Source organism: Podarcis liolepis (assembly GCF_965112155.1).
Source record: "Podarcis liolepis genome assembly, chromosome: 17".
In the NCBI taxonomy this organism is placed as follows: Eukaryota; Metazoa; Chordata; class Lepidosauria; order Squamata; family Lacertidae; genus Podarcis; species Podarcis liolepis.
The window spans coordinates 5529936-5548737 of record NC_139571.1 but is presented as its reverse complement, the minus strand read 5'-3'; the positions used below and the strand labels follow the sequence as shown (position 1 = coordinate 5548737).

The 18802-nt window shown below is 46.8% G+C and overlaps 2 protein-coding genes across 6 annotated transcripts; one reads left to right on the top strand and one right to left on the bottom strand.

Annotated features, from left to right (window-relative positions):
- Positions 1 to 658: 658 nt before the first annotated feature.
- Positions 659 to 11152, top strand: TIMM17B (translocase of inner mitochondrial membrane 17B). Of its 3 annotated transcripts, none has more exons than XM_083483247.1 (6): positions 659 to 788; positions 1929 to 2028; positions 8138 to 8201; positions 9453 to 9581; positions 9692 to 9802; positions 10669 to 11152. In XM_083483247.1, the coding sequence occupies exons 1-6, from the start codon at positions 763 to 765 to the stop codon at positions 10755 to 10757; spliced, it is 519 nt and encodes a 172-aa protein (XP_083339373.1). In that variant the 5' UTR covers positions 659 to 762; the 3' UTR covers positions 10758 to 11152. The 3 variants fall into 3 exon arrangements, with proteins under 3 accessions (XP_083339373.1, XP_083339375.1, XP_083339374.1); XM_083483249.1 differs by having other exon boundaries at positions 756 to 1047; positions 1901 to 2028; XM_083483248.1 differs by having other exon boundaries at positions 759 to 952.
- Positions 11153 to 11750: 598 nt separating this feature from the next.
- Positions 11751 to 18451, bottom strand: LOC310697003 (chemokine-like protein TAFA-1). 3 transcript variants are annotated; one of them, XM_083483259.1, is made up of 6 exons: positions 17761 to 18445; positions 14883 to 15076; positions 14117 to 14295; positions 13364 to 13504; positions 12662 to 12786; positions 11751 to 12476 (listed from the first exon to the last, which is right to left on the bottom strand). In XM_083483259.1, exons 3-6 carry the CDS (start codon positions 14262 to 14264, stop codon positions 12459 to 12461), a joined length of 432 nt encoding a protein of 143 aa, XP_083339385.1. In that variant the 5' UTR covers positions 14265 to 14295; positions 14883 to 15076; positions 17761 to 18445; the 3' UTR covers positions 11751 to 12458. The 3 variants fall into 3 exon arrangements, with proteins under 3 accessions (XP_083339385.1, XP_083339387.1, XP_083339386.1); XM_083483261.1 differs by lacking the exon at positions 12662 to 12786 and having other exon boundaries at positions 17761 to 18451; XM_083483260.1 differs by lacking the exon at positions 14883 to 15076 and having other exon boundaries at positions 17761 to 18447.
- Positions 18452 to 18802: the final 351 nt, after the last annotated feature.

Genomic DNA, 18802 nt, shown 5'->3' with positions numbered 1-18802 from the left:
TGCTTCAACACTGGTGATCTTTGCTTCTTCCAGTACATGGACATTAGTTCGCTTGTCTCCCCAAGTGATGTGTAAAATTTTCTGGAGACACCGTTGATGGAGGAGTTGGAGACCGTGTTTATAAGTGGTACATATACACATACCACAGAGCTTCCAATATATAAAGAGATACTACATTGCACCTAAATCATTTTCTTGATGGAACACAGGCTTTCTCATACACACACACAATTTATTTTCCATTTAACATTATACATTCACATCATCATTATCCCCTATACCGCCCTGGCTCTTTAGAGCCTATCAACCTCCTTCCCTCCTGCTTCATGACTTTCGAAATTAACCTTTATAGCATTGCAATTTATACGTTTTCCATTTCTAATTACACCCATTTCAGAATGGCTCAAAATTTAAATAAATATAGAAAGGTAGAAATTTTCTCATTACAAGTCTCAGACAACCCTGCTAGGGATGTTAATTGCTTACAATCATCTTTCACCCCAGTCCTTTTGGAATACTGGATCATGCTGGATCCGGATTTTCCCCGCCAGCTTCGCCAGTTCCGCAAAGTCCATCACCTTCCTCTGTCCCTCTTCTTTCGTCGGTACTGAACGCAGGCTTTCTCTACACCTTCCTATCTCTAGAGCAGAAGAGCCCCTTTCACGTGACTGAAGCTGGCCAATAGCTGGTTGTCACGTGACTCGGTCCCCGTGTTGTCGTCCTCCCCTGTCACGTGATCCGCGCAGCCTGCGGCCGGGAGCCATGGAGGAATATGCCCGGGAGCCCTGGTAACCGGGAGCGGGGGCTGCCGGGGGCTCAGCGGGGCAGGGAGGCGAGCGTGACCCGAGGCCCCTTTTCCGGCCCCGGGAGCGGCGGTGGCGGGCGGGGGGCACGTCCGTCCCGCGCCCCTCTCCTCCTGCACCGGCACAACAGCCCTGCGAGGTGGGGCCGGGCGAGCAGGGAAGCCAGCGGCTCCCGGTGGCTGAGGAAGGGCTTCCACCGGGGGCTCCGCGGCCCCAGCTATGGGCAGCCCAACAAGAGTTTGACGTATTTTTCTTACAATCCCCTTATGGGATATCTCATGGGTAGGCAACCTAAGGCCCGGGGGCCGGATCCGGCCCAATCGCCTTCTTAATCCGGCCCGCGGACGGTCTGGGAATCAGCGTGTTTTTACATGAGTAGAATGTGTGCTTTTCTTTAAAATGCATCTCTGGGTTATTTGTGGGGCATAGGAATCAGTTCATTATTTTTTTTCAAAATATATTCCGGCCCCCCCACAAGGTCTGAGGACAGTGGATCAGCCCCCTGCTGAAAACCTTTGCTGACCTCTGGGATATCTAGAACCTGTATAGATTTCTCTCAGGAGATCTTTATGGGTCGGGGAGAAAGCAGAGGCCAAGCAGAGTAGATTGAAAGCAAAGCGGCTAGTCAGCCTGATTATTAATTTTTAAAGGAAATAAACTGTTGCAACAGGGTCCCCACTCACCACACACAGGAGGGAGGAGAACCCCGAACAATGGTGTGCAAGCCGCTATACAGTCATACCTCATTTACAAAAAAAGTAGATAAATTTCAAAGCGCAAGTAGATAAATAAATTACACAGTGCAAGTAGATAAATAGGTACCACTCCAGCGGGAAAGTAAACATTGTTTCCGTGCGCTGCTCTGGTTCACCAGAAGCGGCTTAGTCATGCTGGCCACATGACCTGGAAGCTGTACGCTGGCTTCCTCAGCCAATAAAGCAAGATGAGTGCCGTGACCCCAGAGTCGGCCACGACTGGACCTAATGGTCAGGGGTCCCTTTACCTTTAAGGTCTCTTAAGATTGCCCACCCCCAGCTGCTTAGCACCATTTCTAAGTCATCTCTTTCTCACTTTTTGGGGGCTTTCAGGGTCTCCAGTAACTTCACTTCTCTTTCCATTTGGCAGCCCCTGGCGAATTGTAGATGACTGTGGTGGCGCCTTCACCATGGGGATGATTGGGGGAGGTGTCTTCCAGGCTGTCAAAGGCTTCCGCAATGCTCCAGTGGTGAGTCCCAACCTTCTTTTCTCCTTCCCTTTCCTTCAAGCTGCAAGTGAGGGACATGGATGGGGTCAGAAGACATAGATTCATGAAGAACCCTGGCCCAGATTGGCTCCTGCAAATCCTAAAACATTTCCCTACCTATCCTTTCCCTTCCCCTCCGCTCTCTTTCTTTGTATGTTAGATTGTATGCTTGTGAGTAGCCCAGCTTTTGTTTTCAAACTGGTTTCGAAATATTACAATACAATAATCTTTATTGTCATTGTCCCATACAGAATAATGAAATTGAAAAAATCTACATCAGACATTCAAAAACCAACAAGCTTGCTATCTCAGCTATCCCAGTCTGGTTAGCCCCCTAAAAACTCCCATAATTAAATACAATATACTCCCATAGAGACTACCTTACACTGCGTTTAAAACCAAAATCGCATTTGGATAGAAACTGTTTCTCAGGCGGCTAGTCCTAGTCTTTATAACCCTGTACAGTGGTACCTCGCAAGACGAATGCCTCGCAAGACGAAAAACGCGCAAGATGAAAGAGTTTTCTGTTTTTTGAGTCATTCCGCAAGACGAATTTCCCTATGGGCTTTATGGGCTTGCTTCGCAAGACAAAACGTCTTGCGAGTTCTTGCGAGTTTGTTTCCTTTTTCTTAAAGCCGCTAAGCCGCTAATAGCTGCTAAGCCGCTAATTGCCGTGCTTCGCAAGACGAAAAAACCGCAAGACGAAGAGACTCGCAGAACGGATTAATTTCGTCTTGCGAGGCACCACTGTACCTTCTTCCAGAAGGCAGAAGCTGAAAGAGATCATTTCCAGGGTGCGCACTATCCTGCACTATCTCTGCAGCTTTCTTATGGCACCTGTGCTCTCTTCATCAGGTCTTCGCTGTTTTCTCCCCAGGTTAGGTCATCTCTCAACTCCATTCCCAGAAATCGAAACACCAAGACCTGTTCCACACACTTCCCCGCAATAATAAGTGGCTGAATATTTAACTTACATTTCCTAAAGTCCACAGTAATCTTTTTTGTTTTCTTTAAGTTAAGGAGTAAGTTGTTTTTCCCTCACCACTCCCCCTAGCACACATATGGGGCTTTGAAGGCAGTGATCCTATAATGCACTTGCCTGAGATGATAAGTGATCTAATATTTTTGGTTGCCAATGAGAACCAGAAATTTTATGGCTAGTGATCATTTTGCTGTGCTGCTGGTTGGCTCTTCCAGCAGGCCAATAATCGCAAGCTGGTTCTGCTGAGCACAAGTTAATGTGGATCGGCTGTCCTCACAATTGTGCTTCTTTAGTGGGAGTTGGTGATTGCTGTGTACTGTCTGCCAAGAATGGGTATCCCTATAGAGCCAATACAGAATAGTGGTTCATGGTTCAATCCTTACTGGAAGTTTTGGGATGCAACTCAGCATATATTAAGGCTGATGGGGTTTTGTATTGGAGAAATTAGATTGAGAGAGGAAACTTCAACCTTCCTGTACAGTGGTACCTCGGGTTACAGACGCTTCAGGTTACAGACTCCGCTAACCCAGAAATAGTGCTTCAGGTTAAGAACTTTGCTTCAGGATGAGAACAGAAATCGTGCTCCGGCGGTGCGGTGGCAGCGGGAGGCCCCATTAGCTAAAGTGGTGCTTCAGGTTAAGAACAGTTTTAGGTTAAGAACAGACCTCCGGAACGAATTAAGTACTTAACCTGAGGTACCACTGTATATCTGCTTTGGTAAACCAGGGGCTCCTTCAAAATGCAGGGCCTACTAGCTAAGGTTTCTTATATGACTTGGTCCCAAGCTCTGCATTTTATTTATTTATTTAGATTTCTTACCTGCCTTTTACCACAAGGGTCCTAGGGTGGGTTACAACAACAAAATATACAATTGTAAAATAAAGACAACGGATATCACCATTAAACAAGTGCAAGGAATTAAAAACAACTCCATATATAAGACCAATACAAACATTTAAAAACAAATCCTACCTATAATAACAGTTAGAAATATTTCCAGTACAGATGCAGCCTGGGATGAGGATCTCCACTTAAAAGGCTTGTTGAAAGAGCAGGCACCAGTGGAGAGGGCACCTGTCTAATATGAAATCAGAGGGAATTGTATACATAGGACCTTAGATGTTACTACTAAGACCTTGAACGTGGCCTGGTAGCAGATTGGCAGCCAGTACAGATGCTACTGAAAAGGAGTTAGATGCTGGAGTTGCCCCTACAAGCAGCCTAGCCAATGTGTTCTATGCTAGCTGCAGTTTCCAGATCTGGACCCTAAATTAAGTGCATTGTAGTAATCCAGCCTTGAGGTAACCAGTGTATGGACAACTGTGGTTGAGCTATCCTGATCCAGGAAAACCGTAGCTGTCTTACCAGGTGAAGCTGGTACAAAGCACTCCTAGCCACTGAGGACAGCATTGCGCCCAGTGACAGAGAGCAAGAAGAGCACCCCAGATTAGGCACCTGTTTGTTTGGGCCCAGAGCCTCCATCTTGCCAGGATTCAGACTCAGTTTAATAAACTCATGGAGCCATGAGCTCATCACGCAGACAGTGGGTGGGGATGGAATGGTTTACAGGCAACAGCCATTTTGTGTGCGTTCAATATGGGTGTGACTGTGAACACACACAACACCCAGAAGTATAGTGGTACCTTGGTTCTCAAACTTAATCTGTCCCGGAAGTCCATTCCAAAACCAAAGCGTTCCAGAACCAAGGTGTGCTTTCCCATAGAAAGCAATGCAAAACGGATTAATTTGTTCCAGACTTTTAAAAACAACCCCTAAAACAGCAATTGAACATGAATTATATTATCTAATGAGACCATTGATCTATAAAATGAAAGCAATAATCAGTGTACTGCACCATAAAATAAGACAGTATTGTAGATGATAAAAGTTAAAATTATTATTATTTTCTTACCTGCACTGGTGATAGTCATTGTTTGGATGGGGGGCTTTTATCCATTTCTGCACAATCAGTCAATCAGTAGCTGAACTGGGTTCCACACAGTCACAAAAACAAATTAACCGAAAAAGCCTCAAAAACAAAAATGCAAAATAAATAGCAAAACAAAAGCGCCAAACTTAATCCGTTCCGGAAGTCTGTTTGACTTCTGAAATGTTTGATAACCAAGGCGCAGTTTCTGCTTGGTGCAGGCGCCCCGGAAACAATAGCCGACAGCCGCATTGGACGTTTGGCGTTCGAAAACCGGAACACTTACTTCCAGGTTTTCAGCATCTGAGAACCAAGGCTGGATACTGCCAGGGAGACAAAGTCCATCATGGCCCCAAGCCGTCTGCCGGACAATCCATCGATCTCCCGTAGGCCCGCAGTATCAGCGATTAGCGACATGAGTTTCTAGAAAATATCTTGCCACATTCCAGAGCTCATGCACACTCTTATCAGCAGATAATTGACAGCAGAAGTCGCACTCAGGAGAGCATTATTTACAAGCTTTATTCAGCGTTGATCAGAACAAAGAAAGACATGACTGCCTGCGTCAGTGTCTCCGAACTGAGAGAGAAAACGAAAGCAACAGCAAACATAAACATCCCGTGAACAGGAAATACGCAGGCTGTGACACAAACATCCTGCTCCCTTTTAAGGTGGAACGGAAATATCCTAACAGATACCACTGTAGTCAGAAAAGGGGGCTGGGTGGGTGGGGGTCAGGAACATAACCCCCATGCAAAACAGTTGTTGCCTGTATCACATCACAATTGGCAGGTCTGAGGCACACCAACAAGGATCCCTGAATCCCCATACACCTTTCCCTTCAGCTGAGGAAAATACACGGGCAGAACTTGAGGTGTAGGATTCCACAAAAGTGGCCGCTGGGCTTATAGGTCTATAACTGGCTTGTGCTCCAGAACTGATCTCTGGGCAGAAAGTTGCTCATGGCTGTGTAGGCAGCAGCAAGGGAGAACATATTTCTATTCTGAGCAGGTGGCGTTGCCACTTTTGGCACCATCTCACTAAGTGTCGCTCCACTTCCTCCTCCCTGTCGCCTGGGAGTCAAGTGTGTAGAGTTTGTGCTCCTGCTTCTTGTATGTCAAGCCTGTCTCCTCAGTTTTCAGCATTTGCTCTCCGTCTTCGGGCTGTAAGTACTTGGGGGAAAACTCAGCGGTCCAGTTTTGAGACTGTTTATGTCTGTTGTGGGAGATGGAGGCCTTGAGGCCGGGTCTTGCTTGTGGCATCTGGAAGACCTTCAGAAGCACTCTGAGCATTTCCAAAGTTCAGCACAACAGTGGCACAAGCCCCCTGTGTTCCTTCCCGGCTCCAAGCTGGGATGGGAATGCTGGTCCTTTTGTACTGTACTTCAAAGAGGATACCTGGATGTTTCCTTCTGCATGGCAAATAACATCTTTCATTGTTGGTGGATGATCTAGATTAGGGAAGGTATCTTTCAGAAACGCTCCCTGGTGCAGCCCTGACTTCACTGAGATGCCCTGTGTTTTGTTTCTAACTTTTTTTGTGGGAACACCAGGAAGTCCACTCCCCTGTCTTCTACAATCTCATCTAGTTTGCTCCCAAGCCTGCTCCCTCTTGGACCATGTTTTATGTCGCAGACTGATACTTTGGGGACAGACTGGATGAAGAGCTAATTACAGAAACAGTCTACATTGAGATGTGTGCCCGGGTGTTTACAGTCTGATCTTATGATTGCTTACTCAAGTTGCCCATTGATTTTAACGGGACTTACAGGTAAAAGTGTTTAGAATGGCAACCTGGGATTAAAACTGAGGCTATTTACTTTGCTGTCAGGCTCCATGTTCCTTACGTGTCAAATGTGGCTGTTAATTAGTTACCTTTGACCAGTTATTTGTGCAGGAATCTCCATGCATTTTATGGGGGTTAGAGACTTCTGGTCATCTATAGGTAATTGTGACTGATGCTGCCCTTCTGAGCTTCTGTTTTGTGCCTGGCTCCTTCTGATGTGAGCTACAATCAAGGGGTTTGCATCTGTGAGCCTGTTATTCTTCTTTTTGTCCTGTTCACATGCAGGTTTGAGCATTTATGCCCTAACTCTTAAGTCATGGGTAGGCAAACTAAGGCCCGGGGGCCGGATTCGGCCCAATCGCCTTCTAAATCTGGCCCGCGGACGGTCTGGGAATCAGCATGTTTTTACATGAGTAGAATGTGTCCTTTTATTTAAAATGCATCTCTGGGTTATTTGTGGGGCATAGGAATTCGCTCATCCCCCCCAAAAAAAATATAGTCTGGCCCCCCACAAGGTCTGAGGGACAGTGGACTGGCCCCCTGCTGAAAAAGTTTGCTGACCCCTGCTCTAAGTGCTTGGAAAGAGTTTCAATGAGTAAATTTGGTAATTGCTTTCAGTTAACAGGAGGGATTGAACAGGGTTATTTTCATTTCGACTGGCCAGGCAGAATCTGTTCTTGCCCCCAGCCCCTTCCCCTTGGATTCTCAGTTGCTGCTGTTTTAAGCAGAACAGTAGATCATGCAAACCTTAAATCTGCCCATTTCTATCTTAGGTAAGACTCGGCTGTCACATCTGTAGTATGGAGTTAATGGAGTGACCGGCCCGACAGCATTGTTGAAATGATTACTGCCATAATGTACATGCCATTTGAACACTTGAAAGAAACTACATGCATTTTAAATGTTGTTGGTCTTGAATATCTCCAAAACAAGAGTACCTCCTCTTCCTATTTTTGTCTTGCAACGTTTGCCTTGCAGTTCTGTGTGTCAGACCTTGGTATAGTTTTGTATGACGTTTCCCATTCTCACTCCCCGTTGTGTCACACCATGGGCTGGCTCTCATAGATTAAATTGTGGGGAGTTTAATGCTTGAGATTATCCCACTGGATAACTGAGATCAAGTAGACAACCTGTTTTTCTGGTGGGAAAGTGGCAGTTGCAGAGACACCCTGAGTCCACCTGCCTTCCATGGATCAAGACCTGTGGCTTCTGGCTCCACAGTATCATTGGAGTTTGAGAATTGTACGTGCCTGTGTTCCTTGAGATGCGGAGAGTGTCTTGCCTTGGCTCCCCTTAGCCTCTTGCACCCTGCGCTTGAACATCTTTTCCAGGGTGTGGTTTTCTCCCCCAGTCCATTGTGAGTTTTAACTAAGGTAGTTTCTCCTCCTTTTTCCTAGGGTGTCAGGCATCGGTTCAAAGGCAGCATGAACGCTATCAGAGTCAGAGCACCACAGATTGGAGGTAAGGGAAGTGTCCTGACCCTTGGGTTGGCTGGTGGGGATGTGGGCAGTGTTGTAAATAAAAAGATGGATCAGACAGGTTGTGGGGTGAGGTGGATTAGGATTTGGTTTATTTTAAAGGAGAACCAGCAGTGCTGTATTGTGGGTAAAAGTGTCAGACCACGGTTCAAATCCCCTGTCAGCCTTGAAGTTCACTGGATGTGACCTTGGACCAGTCACTGTCTCTCAGCCAACCTCACAAGGTCGTTGTGACTGTAAAATGTGTGGAGTGGGGCATCCCAGGGGGAAGATTCAGGAAAAGTGTGATATAAATCAAATATTATAACGGCTGGCCAAGTGAGGCAGGAATTAAAGAGAAGAATGTGTAGAGTATGATGTGCTGGCTTGGAGGCTGTTTTGTCATATTGAGTTAGTTGTATAGCCCAGTCCCAAAGCTGACAGTTAAATCTCATATTGGTTTGGTCAAAAGCAAGGCCATATGTATTCAGTGAGGCTTACTTTTAGGTAAGTGTGCTTGGGATTGTAGCCTTAGAGTAAGTGACTCAATAAATGAATCCTAGTGAAACAGAATGACATTTCACCATTATAAACCTCAACTTAAATCCCCACTTTTCTGGCTCAACCTACAGCTGGAAAAGGCAGGGGGGCCCCAGTAGTTATTGAGGTGGTTCTGAAGTGGCCTCAAGTCCTACAGCAGGAGGTGGAGCCATACTTTTCTTGAGAGAAGGGAGGCGTCCGCTAAGAATGCCTCTCTTCACACCCTTCCTCTCTGAACGTGACACAGAGATGGTACCATTAGTGATCTTGCCACCTGTGTGATTCTGCTTGCGCAGAACTCCAAGTGCCTGGCAAACGAGCCATGAGTCAGTGTTTTACAAAATCAAAACAAAAATTTGTTTCTGCCTTTCACAGTCCTTGGAGATAAGTTTAACAATCTGTTCATGGGGAGAATATAACTTGTGTGTCCTGGAGTGGCTGTTGGCCCTTCTTCCGGAGCTCCAAGCCTTCAAACTCCCCATCGATCCCTGGTGCTCCCACCGACCCCGTAAGGCTGCCTGGTTCTTTGCCAGCGTGTTGTCAGAGTTCCACCCTATCTCAGCCCAATTCAGCACGTGTGCAGGGCACATTGTGTAAGCCAAGCATTTGGCTTTGCTTGGCATGGAATTCTAATACCTTTTGGTGCCAGTTACAAATGAACATCCCTGAGTCCAGCTGGTGTCTCCACATGCTCTCCTTGTGTTCCTCCTCGCAGGCAGCTTTGCCGTGTGGGGCGGGCTCTTCTCCACCATTGACTGCGGCCTAGTGAAGATGCGGGGCAAGGAGGATCCCTGGAACTCCATCACAAGCGGGGCGCTCACGGGAGCTGTGTTAGCATCACGCAGTAAGTGGTGGCCAGTGATCCTATAACCGCAGCGCCTCCACCTTTCCTCTTAACCTCCTGTGGCTGAATGCTGAGCCAGGGCACTGGGACTGAGAGTTCTTTCCCCTTAGGTGGGCCCTTGGCCATGGTCGGCTCGGCTATGATGGGAGGCATCTTGCTTGCCCTGATAGAAGGTGTCGGGATTTTGCTGACGAGGTACACGGCCCAGCAGTTCCAGAACCGTAAGTTCCAACATGGCGGCAAGAAACAGAACTCGGGATTTCCCCAGAACGATGGATTTGGACTAGGAACCAAAGGACCTCTCTGCACTTTGGTTTCAGCCCCTTAGCCTACCCAGGGTTCCACTGAACAATCCCACCTGCACTCTAAGAGAAAACAGCTCCCCAACCAGGCTTTCTTGTGGTTAAAGGAGTGGGATTATATAGTTTGGGGCAGGCTGAGTTCTCAGTCACTTGCAGCTGTGGGACACAGTAAACCAGGTGAATTCAGGAGGAGGCAAAAGCCTGGTGTCATCTGTGTGGGAGAGAGAGCATGCAGAGCACATTCTCCCCCCGGATGAGCGGCTGCCACTCTCTCATGCAGACGTGGGTGTGTGGGGAGGGAAGTGACAGGCAGTGTTGCTGTGGGGGCAAAGTTTGCCTCCAGCCCTGACAGTGCCTGGCTTGATCTCCCCTGACACCAGGGTGGTGTTACAATACACACGAGTGCTTGTCGTTCCACCGCCCCCTTGGCAAAATACAGAGCCTTCTGCCACTCCACTTGCTGCGATTGGCATTTTGCTGCTCCTTCTATAAATGCTTGCAGAAGTTGCACTCCTTTCCCACGGTGTCTGACACCCTCCCTTGTCCCTTTTACAGGTGTAAATTCTAACCTGTTCTGCATTTTCTTGCCGCAGGAGTTGGGTTTTACTTTTCACTTTTTTGTTAATGAGTCACCCTCGCCCACATCTCTCCTCCCGATTGCACCTCGGCCGCCTCCATTGATTTCTATCCCCAAAGATAGTGGCCCTTGGCTGCGCAAAACATGAATCATTGCACGCACATCTCTTCCCTGCTGCTAACTGTCCCTTCTTGTCTTCACTTCTCAGCCAACCCCTTTGGAGAAGATCCCAGCCAGCTGCCTCCTAAGGATGGCTCGCCACCTCCAGGGTATCCAGGATATGGACATTATCAATGAAACTGTTTGGGTCCAAGGAGATGTCTATTTTTGTAGGACTGGAGCAGGAATTTCCCCATTGAAGCTACTCAAGACGTTCACACGGCAGCACTCAAACCCCCCACAAACCCCAGCATTCAAGGAATGCCATTCCAAGAGTTTTCTTTGGGAAGGAGGGAGTGAGGGAAAGGGGTCAGGGGCTTAAGCGACATTTGAACCATGTAATATCTACCTCTCTGGTGGGCTTTTGCGTTGATGGCACGATGAGCCCCAGGAAGCCTTCCATGTGTGCTGGGGGAGCCAGAGCCTGTGCTGGGTGATCAGCTAACATGAATCCTGAGACAACGTTTCTTAGCTCTGTAGCTTCTGGATGTGTCTATAAACAATTAAATGGTCATGACGAAGGACTTTAGAAAGGCTGTCTTTCCCTGGCTTTTGAGTGGTGGGGCTTCTGCTTTCTCCGTAGTCGGAGAGCCCGTCCCAGGTTAGCTTGCAAAAAATCTGTTGACAGAGCAGTGTGGGCCTTGTTCTACCAGGTATTGTCTGCAGTTAACAGGGTGCGATGGTAGCAAGGAAAAGCTGAGCCCATGTATCAAGAGTCGCAGCTCCCGAAATAAGACTCCCTATTCTACACCAGGGGCTCAGTTAATCCCTCTGTTTTTGCTGCCTGCTTGAGGCTGCAGAAACAGTGGGGTTGTCAAAAGGCATAGCAGGCTGCAGGAATAACATGGTTGGTGGACCGCATTCAGCTTAGTGGATCAGTTGCGCTGGCCTGGCCTGTCCTTGAGCCGAGTTTTATCCCCAATAATGTGATGCACCGTATCGAACGAGGACAGGTTGGAGGGCCAAAGAGGGTTGCAGAGCTTCTGATCTGCCTGCAGTTTCCACCCAGCATAAAGAAACAACCCTTTTAATTGTGGGATGCAGAAGGATCTGAGACTCTGCTGGGATCCAGGTTGACATAACCCTCCACATCTGAGCCAAACATTTCTGATCCTTGAAAATGAATGGTGATTGCCATTTTATATGTTTTTAATGCTGGGTCCATGCCACTTCCATTTTTATACAAAAGCCTACTAACATGTTGGGAAAAAACCTATTTTTATATATATATCAGTGATTTGCTATGATGCTCATTAAAAGTGAGTGCATCTTTACATATAAAACCAGACCTCTTTATAGCACACTTTTCGGACTGCAAATCCCCTTCTCTTTGGCTTCCTTGTGTTTTAAGATCTTTTCAAAGAAAGATGGTATGTATTATCTGTTACAGGTGTAAATACAAACTGGCTCTATGGCTTCTGTCCCGGAGAGTTTAATTAGACATCTGCCAAAAGGGAGGGGAGGCGTTAACTGTGCAAGTTGCATCGAGGAGGTACAGAAGGAGTCTGAGCTGACATACTGCATTGCTATTAATCCAGGGAAACAGATTTTAGCCTTTGCTAAAGGCGAAAAGGTCTTTGATCCCATTCCTAGCCAAAGACGGCAGCAACCATTGGAAAAGGCACCAAAGCCCAATCTGGGTACCAGCACCTGCTCTCCCCGACCACTTGATCCTCCCCATCGCAGCTAATTGAGCAGTGTAGCTTCCTTTGTGATATTTGGTCCTGTGGCTGTGTAAGGAATTGTATTTCCTACTAGCATTTGTAGCAAGGTCCTTTGGCCATCGCCAGATATCTTGTCGTATTCACTTGGGAGGTGGCTCCTTCGGCGCTGCAGATCTCAATACCTGGGGTGGATCTGAAAGGGGAAACAAGACAACATGTCAGATGGAGGAAGGAGGTGAGCCTTATCCACAGGACCTGCTTAAAAAACAAAACGGAAAGCAAGACAGGGTAGCAGCTGGGAAGTGGAAAAGGAGGCTTGGTACACATTTGCCCTTTGTAGGCTTCACCTCCTGTGAGGAATTGTTAAGGGACTAGTACCTTGGTGGTTTTGACACGGTTTCCTAGTGAGCACATCCAGCCGGAATTGTCAGGCAGCGCTTTGCACTCCTCTTCAATCTGGCAGGGCTCCATGTCACACCACCACTTTCCAGTTACAATGGAAGCTGCAGAGTAGAAATAAGGATCTGTCTCCGCCACCGCTTGATCCAGAGTGGGCAGCCTCTCCTATCCATGCAAACCCTTTAGGACAGGCAAGCGATAGGTCAGGAGCAGCTGTGAGCCTCCTAACGTCCTCCTGAGCCACAGACCAAAAAGATTGACTTGCCTGGCTGTGCTAAGGTTTCCATCTTGCTCTGCCCCAAAGATTCAAGGCAGATTGCAGTATAAAAATTTAAAAAGTGCAGTAAATCCCATAGGCTTGAAGGGCTGGGCTACCACTTTCACCAATCCATTCCCTTGCACTTTGCCCAAGAGATCTTCTACACAGCTAATGTTTGTTATTTCCCCTTACCTTCACCTCTCAGAAAGGGGACTGCAGTGATCAACCCCTTTCATCTTCCATCCCTGAATTCTCTCGCTTCACCATCATTCCCTCCAACATTCCCCATCCTGCCTCCAATCACTTTCCTATTTGCTCCCCTCTCCAAGGCCCCAGGTGTTTGGGTTCCTTGCATGTTCCTTGGTCCCCCTGGACTTCCCTCCCTCTGGAAGTGGGGAGAGGCCTTGTCTCCAAGCACTTACTATCCACGCAGGAAGGTTTGCCACGGGTTGTCCCAGCCACTTTCCCCGGGAGACAGGAGCACTGGATGGTTTGAGACCTCTCCTCGATGTGGTTGCGATTACAGCAGCGGCGGATAGCAATCACCTTGCAGGTGCCGCCACCTGGAGCAGGGAGGAAACAAAGACCTGAGGTGGGAGCCATCAAGAGCTCCCTTTGAGAAACCACAGCAAAGTCCTGCACGCTCCTTTCTCATTGGCTATAGCTTTGGTCTGTGAGAGTCCCAGCTCCTCACCCTTCCCCATGCTTTGTTGTTTCCCTTATTGGCATTAGACTGTCATATATTGTAATGCCTGCCCCTATCACATCATGAGTGTTGGCTGCCTGAAATCTTCCAGTACCATATTTTGTGTGGTGCTGCCCTTGTGTGGAGTTTCAGCATACACTGTTCTGGCCTGGGGGACTCACAAAGACTCCAGCAACGGTTTGCCTTCCTAACTGAAGGTCTTGCTCAATCACGCTTTGAAAGTTGAGAATGTACAGGAAAAATGCAGGTGTTGTAAGGGTGCGTGCATGAAATAATTGGGACTTCAGCAAGTAAAATACAGAGGTGTAAAATGGGTAATGTATAGCTTGGCTCTCTTTTCTGAGTAGATGTGATAGGACTGAAAGCAAGCCAAAGACCCAAATCTAGCTTCCTAATAACAAGACAGGGAGTGGGTACATTTTGCTTCTTGCATATCCAAAACCCCTTCTCCAAAAGAGAATTGACTCACTGATCACTGGGACTTGGTCTCCTGTGGTTTGGTACCAGTACTGGTCGTGATGATGCTGTTGAGTGTGGATAGGGAACTCCTGAGCACAGGTTCCTTGACACAGAAGGATGGTAAAAGCCATGACGATAACAGGCGCAGAAGGGCACATTGTGGTAGGTCTGGAGAGGAGGGCAGTGGGGCTGGGGGAAGGGAGGGAAGAGAGAGGAGATCCTCTTAACAGTTCAGTTAGCAGTGTTTCTTCCTTGGCCCATCAGGTTCTGTCTTAAGCTAGTTTTCTATGGGTTGGGGAGGGTTTTTTTAAATGTGCAGGGAACATTCAAACATACAGTTCCACCCACTTGCATTCTGAAGTGGCGCTGCCCCTTGTGGACTATATAGTATGTGCTTTGATTTGGCTCTCCAGAAAGTTTGGCAGACAACTCATTAATGTCTTGGGCTCTTGGGAAGTCCATGAGAGACCCCTGCCCCCAAGGAAAACAAATATATTTCTATAGCTCTGTGCTTTTTTTATGTTGTAGGACAAAAGATGAGCTGTGCTGGGTGAGATCAAACACCTGTCTAGTCCAGCACTCTGTGGCCAATCAGAGGCCTTTTTTGGCAGAGGGTAGCACCAGCAGGAGATAAGTACAATAGCCTTCTGCAATTATTCCCCAGTGACTGGGACTCGGAGGGAGTATAGAGCCATCGCAACTTGTAGCTATTGAGGGCCTTATCCTGTCCATGCACACATTTTTTGTATGTTGCATTTAAGAAGTTTATTACCTACCATTCAAAATGAATTATTCCCACGGTGGTTTGCAACTTGTGCAATATACATATATATATGTTGTTTCGTGTTGGCTAAGGAAGATTGGCTGTTCCTTCTCCAGTCAACCACAAATGCCTCTTCGGGAAGACTGCCCTGGCTGATATCTTTGTGGACTTTTTCCTCACGCATTAATTCCTATACAGATATCACGCCTGTGTAAGGAAAACATTACACAGAGATTACATTACTGCATCCATGCAGTAGGAAATAATGTTCATTTATCATACAAGATTGTGGGTTCATGATTTTCTGACCAACAATAATTAAACAGCAACAACCCCAGATCATTGCTCTCCTTCCAACAGCCTCCAGTCTTGTTGCAGAAATACATGAGAGGTGAATGCAATTCAGCCTGGGACATTCAAGACTACACCCTGCAAATCTCCCATTCTTAGAGTCTTCCAAAGGGATGGTGATGTTTGAATTCCTTCAGCATAATGGAGACAGATAAGGCGGGGCTTATCTGCATACTCATGAAGAATCACAAAAATACTAGATTTTAGGGAGAGACAGAATGCATTCCATTCTCTGCCATAATTTTTTCACTTCAGAACCTAGTGGTGGCTGTTCCATAAGTCTTTCAGCAAATCCTTGCACCCATACAGCCCCTGGTGCTTTGGCAGTTGAGCTCCACTTCCTCTGAATTCAGCTGTTGGGCACGGATCTGTCCTGATCACTGGCCAGGTTTTTGCAGCAGTCGTGGATAGGGGAACTTCACCCTTTCAACTATTGGAATGCTGCCATATGCAAACCAATTTTACCAAAAGGGATCATTGCCAAACTTCCTTTGCTCTGACTCTTGAGCTGTCCACTGTATAGTTTAAGCTAGACAACACTACACCTGCCTTTTCTGCTCAAATAAGTGAATGCCAGTATCTTTGCACTAGCACTTTGTCACAGTCACTGATACAGTAATCTCCACACTTCTCAGGTTCTTAAGACTCTTCCTAAGCAAGAGGGCGGGATGCGGGTGGCGCTGTGGGTTAAACCACAGAGCCTAGGACTTGTCGATCAGAAGGTCAGCGGTTCAAATCCCTGCAACGGGGTGAGCTCCTTCCAACCTAGCAGTTCGAAAGCACGTCAAAGTGCAAGTAGATAAATAGGTACCACTCTGGCGGGAAGGTAAACGGTGTTTCCGTGCGCTGCTCTGGTTCACCAGAAGCGGCTTAGTCATGCTTGCCACATAACCTGGAAGCAGTACGCGGCTCCCTCGGCCAATAAAGCAAAATGAGCCCCGCAACCCCAGAGTCGGCCATGACTGGGCCTAATGGTCAGAGGTCTCTTTACCTTTACCTTTAAGCAAGAGGGCAGGTTTCTACCTGCGGATGCACTCTTAGAAACAGGTACCTTGATGTAAGCTCCCATGGATTGCTTACTCTTGAGTAGACATGCACAAGACTGCCCTGTAAAACTTAGGTAGCTATGCAACTATGACCACCGATTGCAACTTTAACTGAAACTATTTCTCCCCTTTCTGTTTATGAATACAGTATCTGAGCAACTGTGCATATTAAGGATAATTTCACAGAGATTTACAGAACTTAATCGTGAGAGAGATGGAACTTTCACACTGGCTTTGTAAATCCAAAACATACTGATGAACAATTGGTATGTGAATAAAAGAAAGTCATGCAAGACTGACGGTCAGATTGTCCCTACCATAAACTGCAACAGTCCTGGCAATTAGAGTAATTATTGTACAGAGTCTGATGCCTTCCCATGTTCCATTACTGTTGGCAAGGAATCGTGGGATGGCAGTTCCTTGCAGGAAGTAGACACAGTGTAATTGCAGCATGAGAGTTAACCAGGGACTAATTAGTTGCCATTAAAGTAAAGTAATATGCAACTGCTCTGAAGAGAGAAAATGTATGTCCTTTTGCTCTTGCTCCCCCCATTTTTCTCCTCCGCTTCTCCCACTCTTAGTTCACCCCGTGTAGAAGTGCTCATCGTAAGCTCTGTGGCACAGGGATCTTTAAAAGGAAATATATTTCTCCGTAAGTTCATTCCAGGTGCTTTCTTACTTAATAACATCTATATCCCACCTTTTCTCTGAAAAGCTGAAGGTGGCATGCAACGTTCTCCCTTTCCATTTTAACTTCAGAACAGCCACCCCTGAGAGCTAGGCTGGCTAAGAGAGAGCGACTGGCCCAAGATCACCACCCAGGGAGCTGAGTGAGGACTGAACCTCCAGGTCCCCTGTCCCAGTCCGATATTCTAATCACTGCAAAGCATTGGGTCAGTAAGGCACCAGGGACATCAATGGGAATTGTGAAATAAACAATTTATTTCTTGCTTCATCCCAGTGGTTCAGAGTGTGCTTAAATATAGTTTTGTCCTCTCAATTCATGCACAACAACCCTGAGAAGTAGGTTTAGGCTGAGAAATAGTAACCTTAACCCTAAACAGGAAGCTGTGTGTCCTGCTTAGGATTTAACCCTTTCACCCACCTCAATACCCATAATATGGACACCGTCTAGTGAAGAAGGAAGCAAGTGCAAAAGATCTGAGACACATGGGATAGATGAAACAATATCTTATTAAAACACAAACTTTTAAGAGCTTATTTGGGTTCAGACCTACTGTACCAGCATTATAGTAAAAGAATGTTGCATTCTAATTCCATTTGAAATTCTGGATCATTTTTTAAAATGTCAAGTTGGCTCAGCAAAATATGCGTAATGCTTCTTATTTGCCTTCCGTTTTTATGGTGCCAAGACACCTCCAGCTACAAAAGACTTGAGAAACTTAATTGGTTGCCCCTTGATCCCATTTCTTCCGAGCCAGTCACGCAACTTATCACACCCCTATTTCTCATAGAGCACAAATCAAACCTTACCTGTGACTCTGTCCTAGGTGCTGAAGTTTTCTCACCTCTCTGTCCCAGCCATGGAGGGAGACCTTGAACCCTGAGACATCTTCCTCTTTGTTCTGACTATCTATTCCCGTACTCAGTTTCCTGGGGAGTGGTGGGAGGTGGGCATTGATCACAAAGTCCTGGAACCAAAGTAACTGTTCTTGCAGCTTTGATCTGTCCTGATCACAACCCCCTTATGATCTAGCAACTGAGCTGCTCTCCCATCCAGATCTGGGGACAGAACCAAACGTCCTGGCTCCCAGCACTCCTTCTGTAACCCAGCAGATGTCTCAGTATCTGTGTCAGTTTTTGAATCTGACTATTCTTCAGCTTCCGAGCTTGACTGATATCTGTGTACGCGGATTTGCATGTGTGATAGAAAGAGAGCTCCAGACTGTCACTCCCTTATACTCTCTGTCCAAACAGCCTTCCTAAGACACCCACACAAGGCCGCCTCCTACAGATTTGGCAACCCAGCCCCACTCTCACTGGGCGGTGAGCCCAGCATAGAACTTTGCCAGCTTTTTTTTTTCTTGCCTTCACTGCTTCTCACTTTAGGAGTGAACTGTTAAACGTTGGAGTCACAAAAGAGGATATTTTGTAGGGATGCAACTACAGATTTCTATCTCTCTGCAGGTCTTCAGTATCTGAGAGCATGGGCTCTTTCAGGGCCCTGGAAATAAAGGAATGTGTCTGAATACTGACCAGAACGGCATCAGATCTTGTAGCAATGTCACCGCTACAGGGTCAGTCAGTGGTGCACATTTTCAAGTTTAGATTTTTTTTTTGTAGTTTATAGTGATGAGGACTTGAAGCTGAACATTTATTTTAAAACATAATCCAGTATGCCCTTGATATGCTAAAAGAATGTGTTCTATATGATTGCAGGGACTGCTGTATGTGGTTTGACATTAAGGTACAGGATGATGATGGTGAAATGTATGATACACCATTCCCCACATCCTTTTGCTCCCTCATCCTGAGACTTCATAACCAGTCCCTGCCACCGCAGTGGTGTTTCATC

Coding starts and splice junctions, on each gene's coding strand:
- LOC310697003 (XM_083483260.1), bottom strand. CDS start 14,264: ATGTGCCCTTCTGCGCCTGTTATCGTCATGGCTTTTACCATCCTTCTG. Junction 13,505..14,116: donor AGACCAAGTCCCAGTGATCA/GTGAGTCAATTC, acceptor TCCCTGCTCCAG/GTGGCGGCACCTGCAAGGTG. Junction 12,787..13,363: donor CAAACCTTCCTGCGTGGATA/GTAAGTGCTTGG, acceptor TCTACTCTGCAG/CTTCCATTGTAACTGGAAAG.
- TIMM17B (XM_083483247.1), top strand. CDS start 763: ATGGAGGAATATGCCCGGGAGCCCTG. Junction 9,582..9,691: donor AGCTGTGTTAGCATCACGCA/GTAAGTGGTGGC, acceptor CTTTCCCCTTAG/GTGGGCCCTTGGCCATGGTC. Junction 9,803..10,668: donor GGCCCAGCAGTTCCAGAACC/GTAAGTTCCAAC, acceptor TTCACTTCTCAG/CCAACCCCTTTGGAGAAGAT.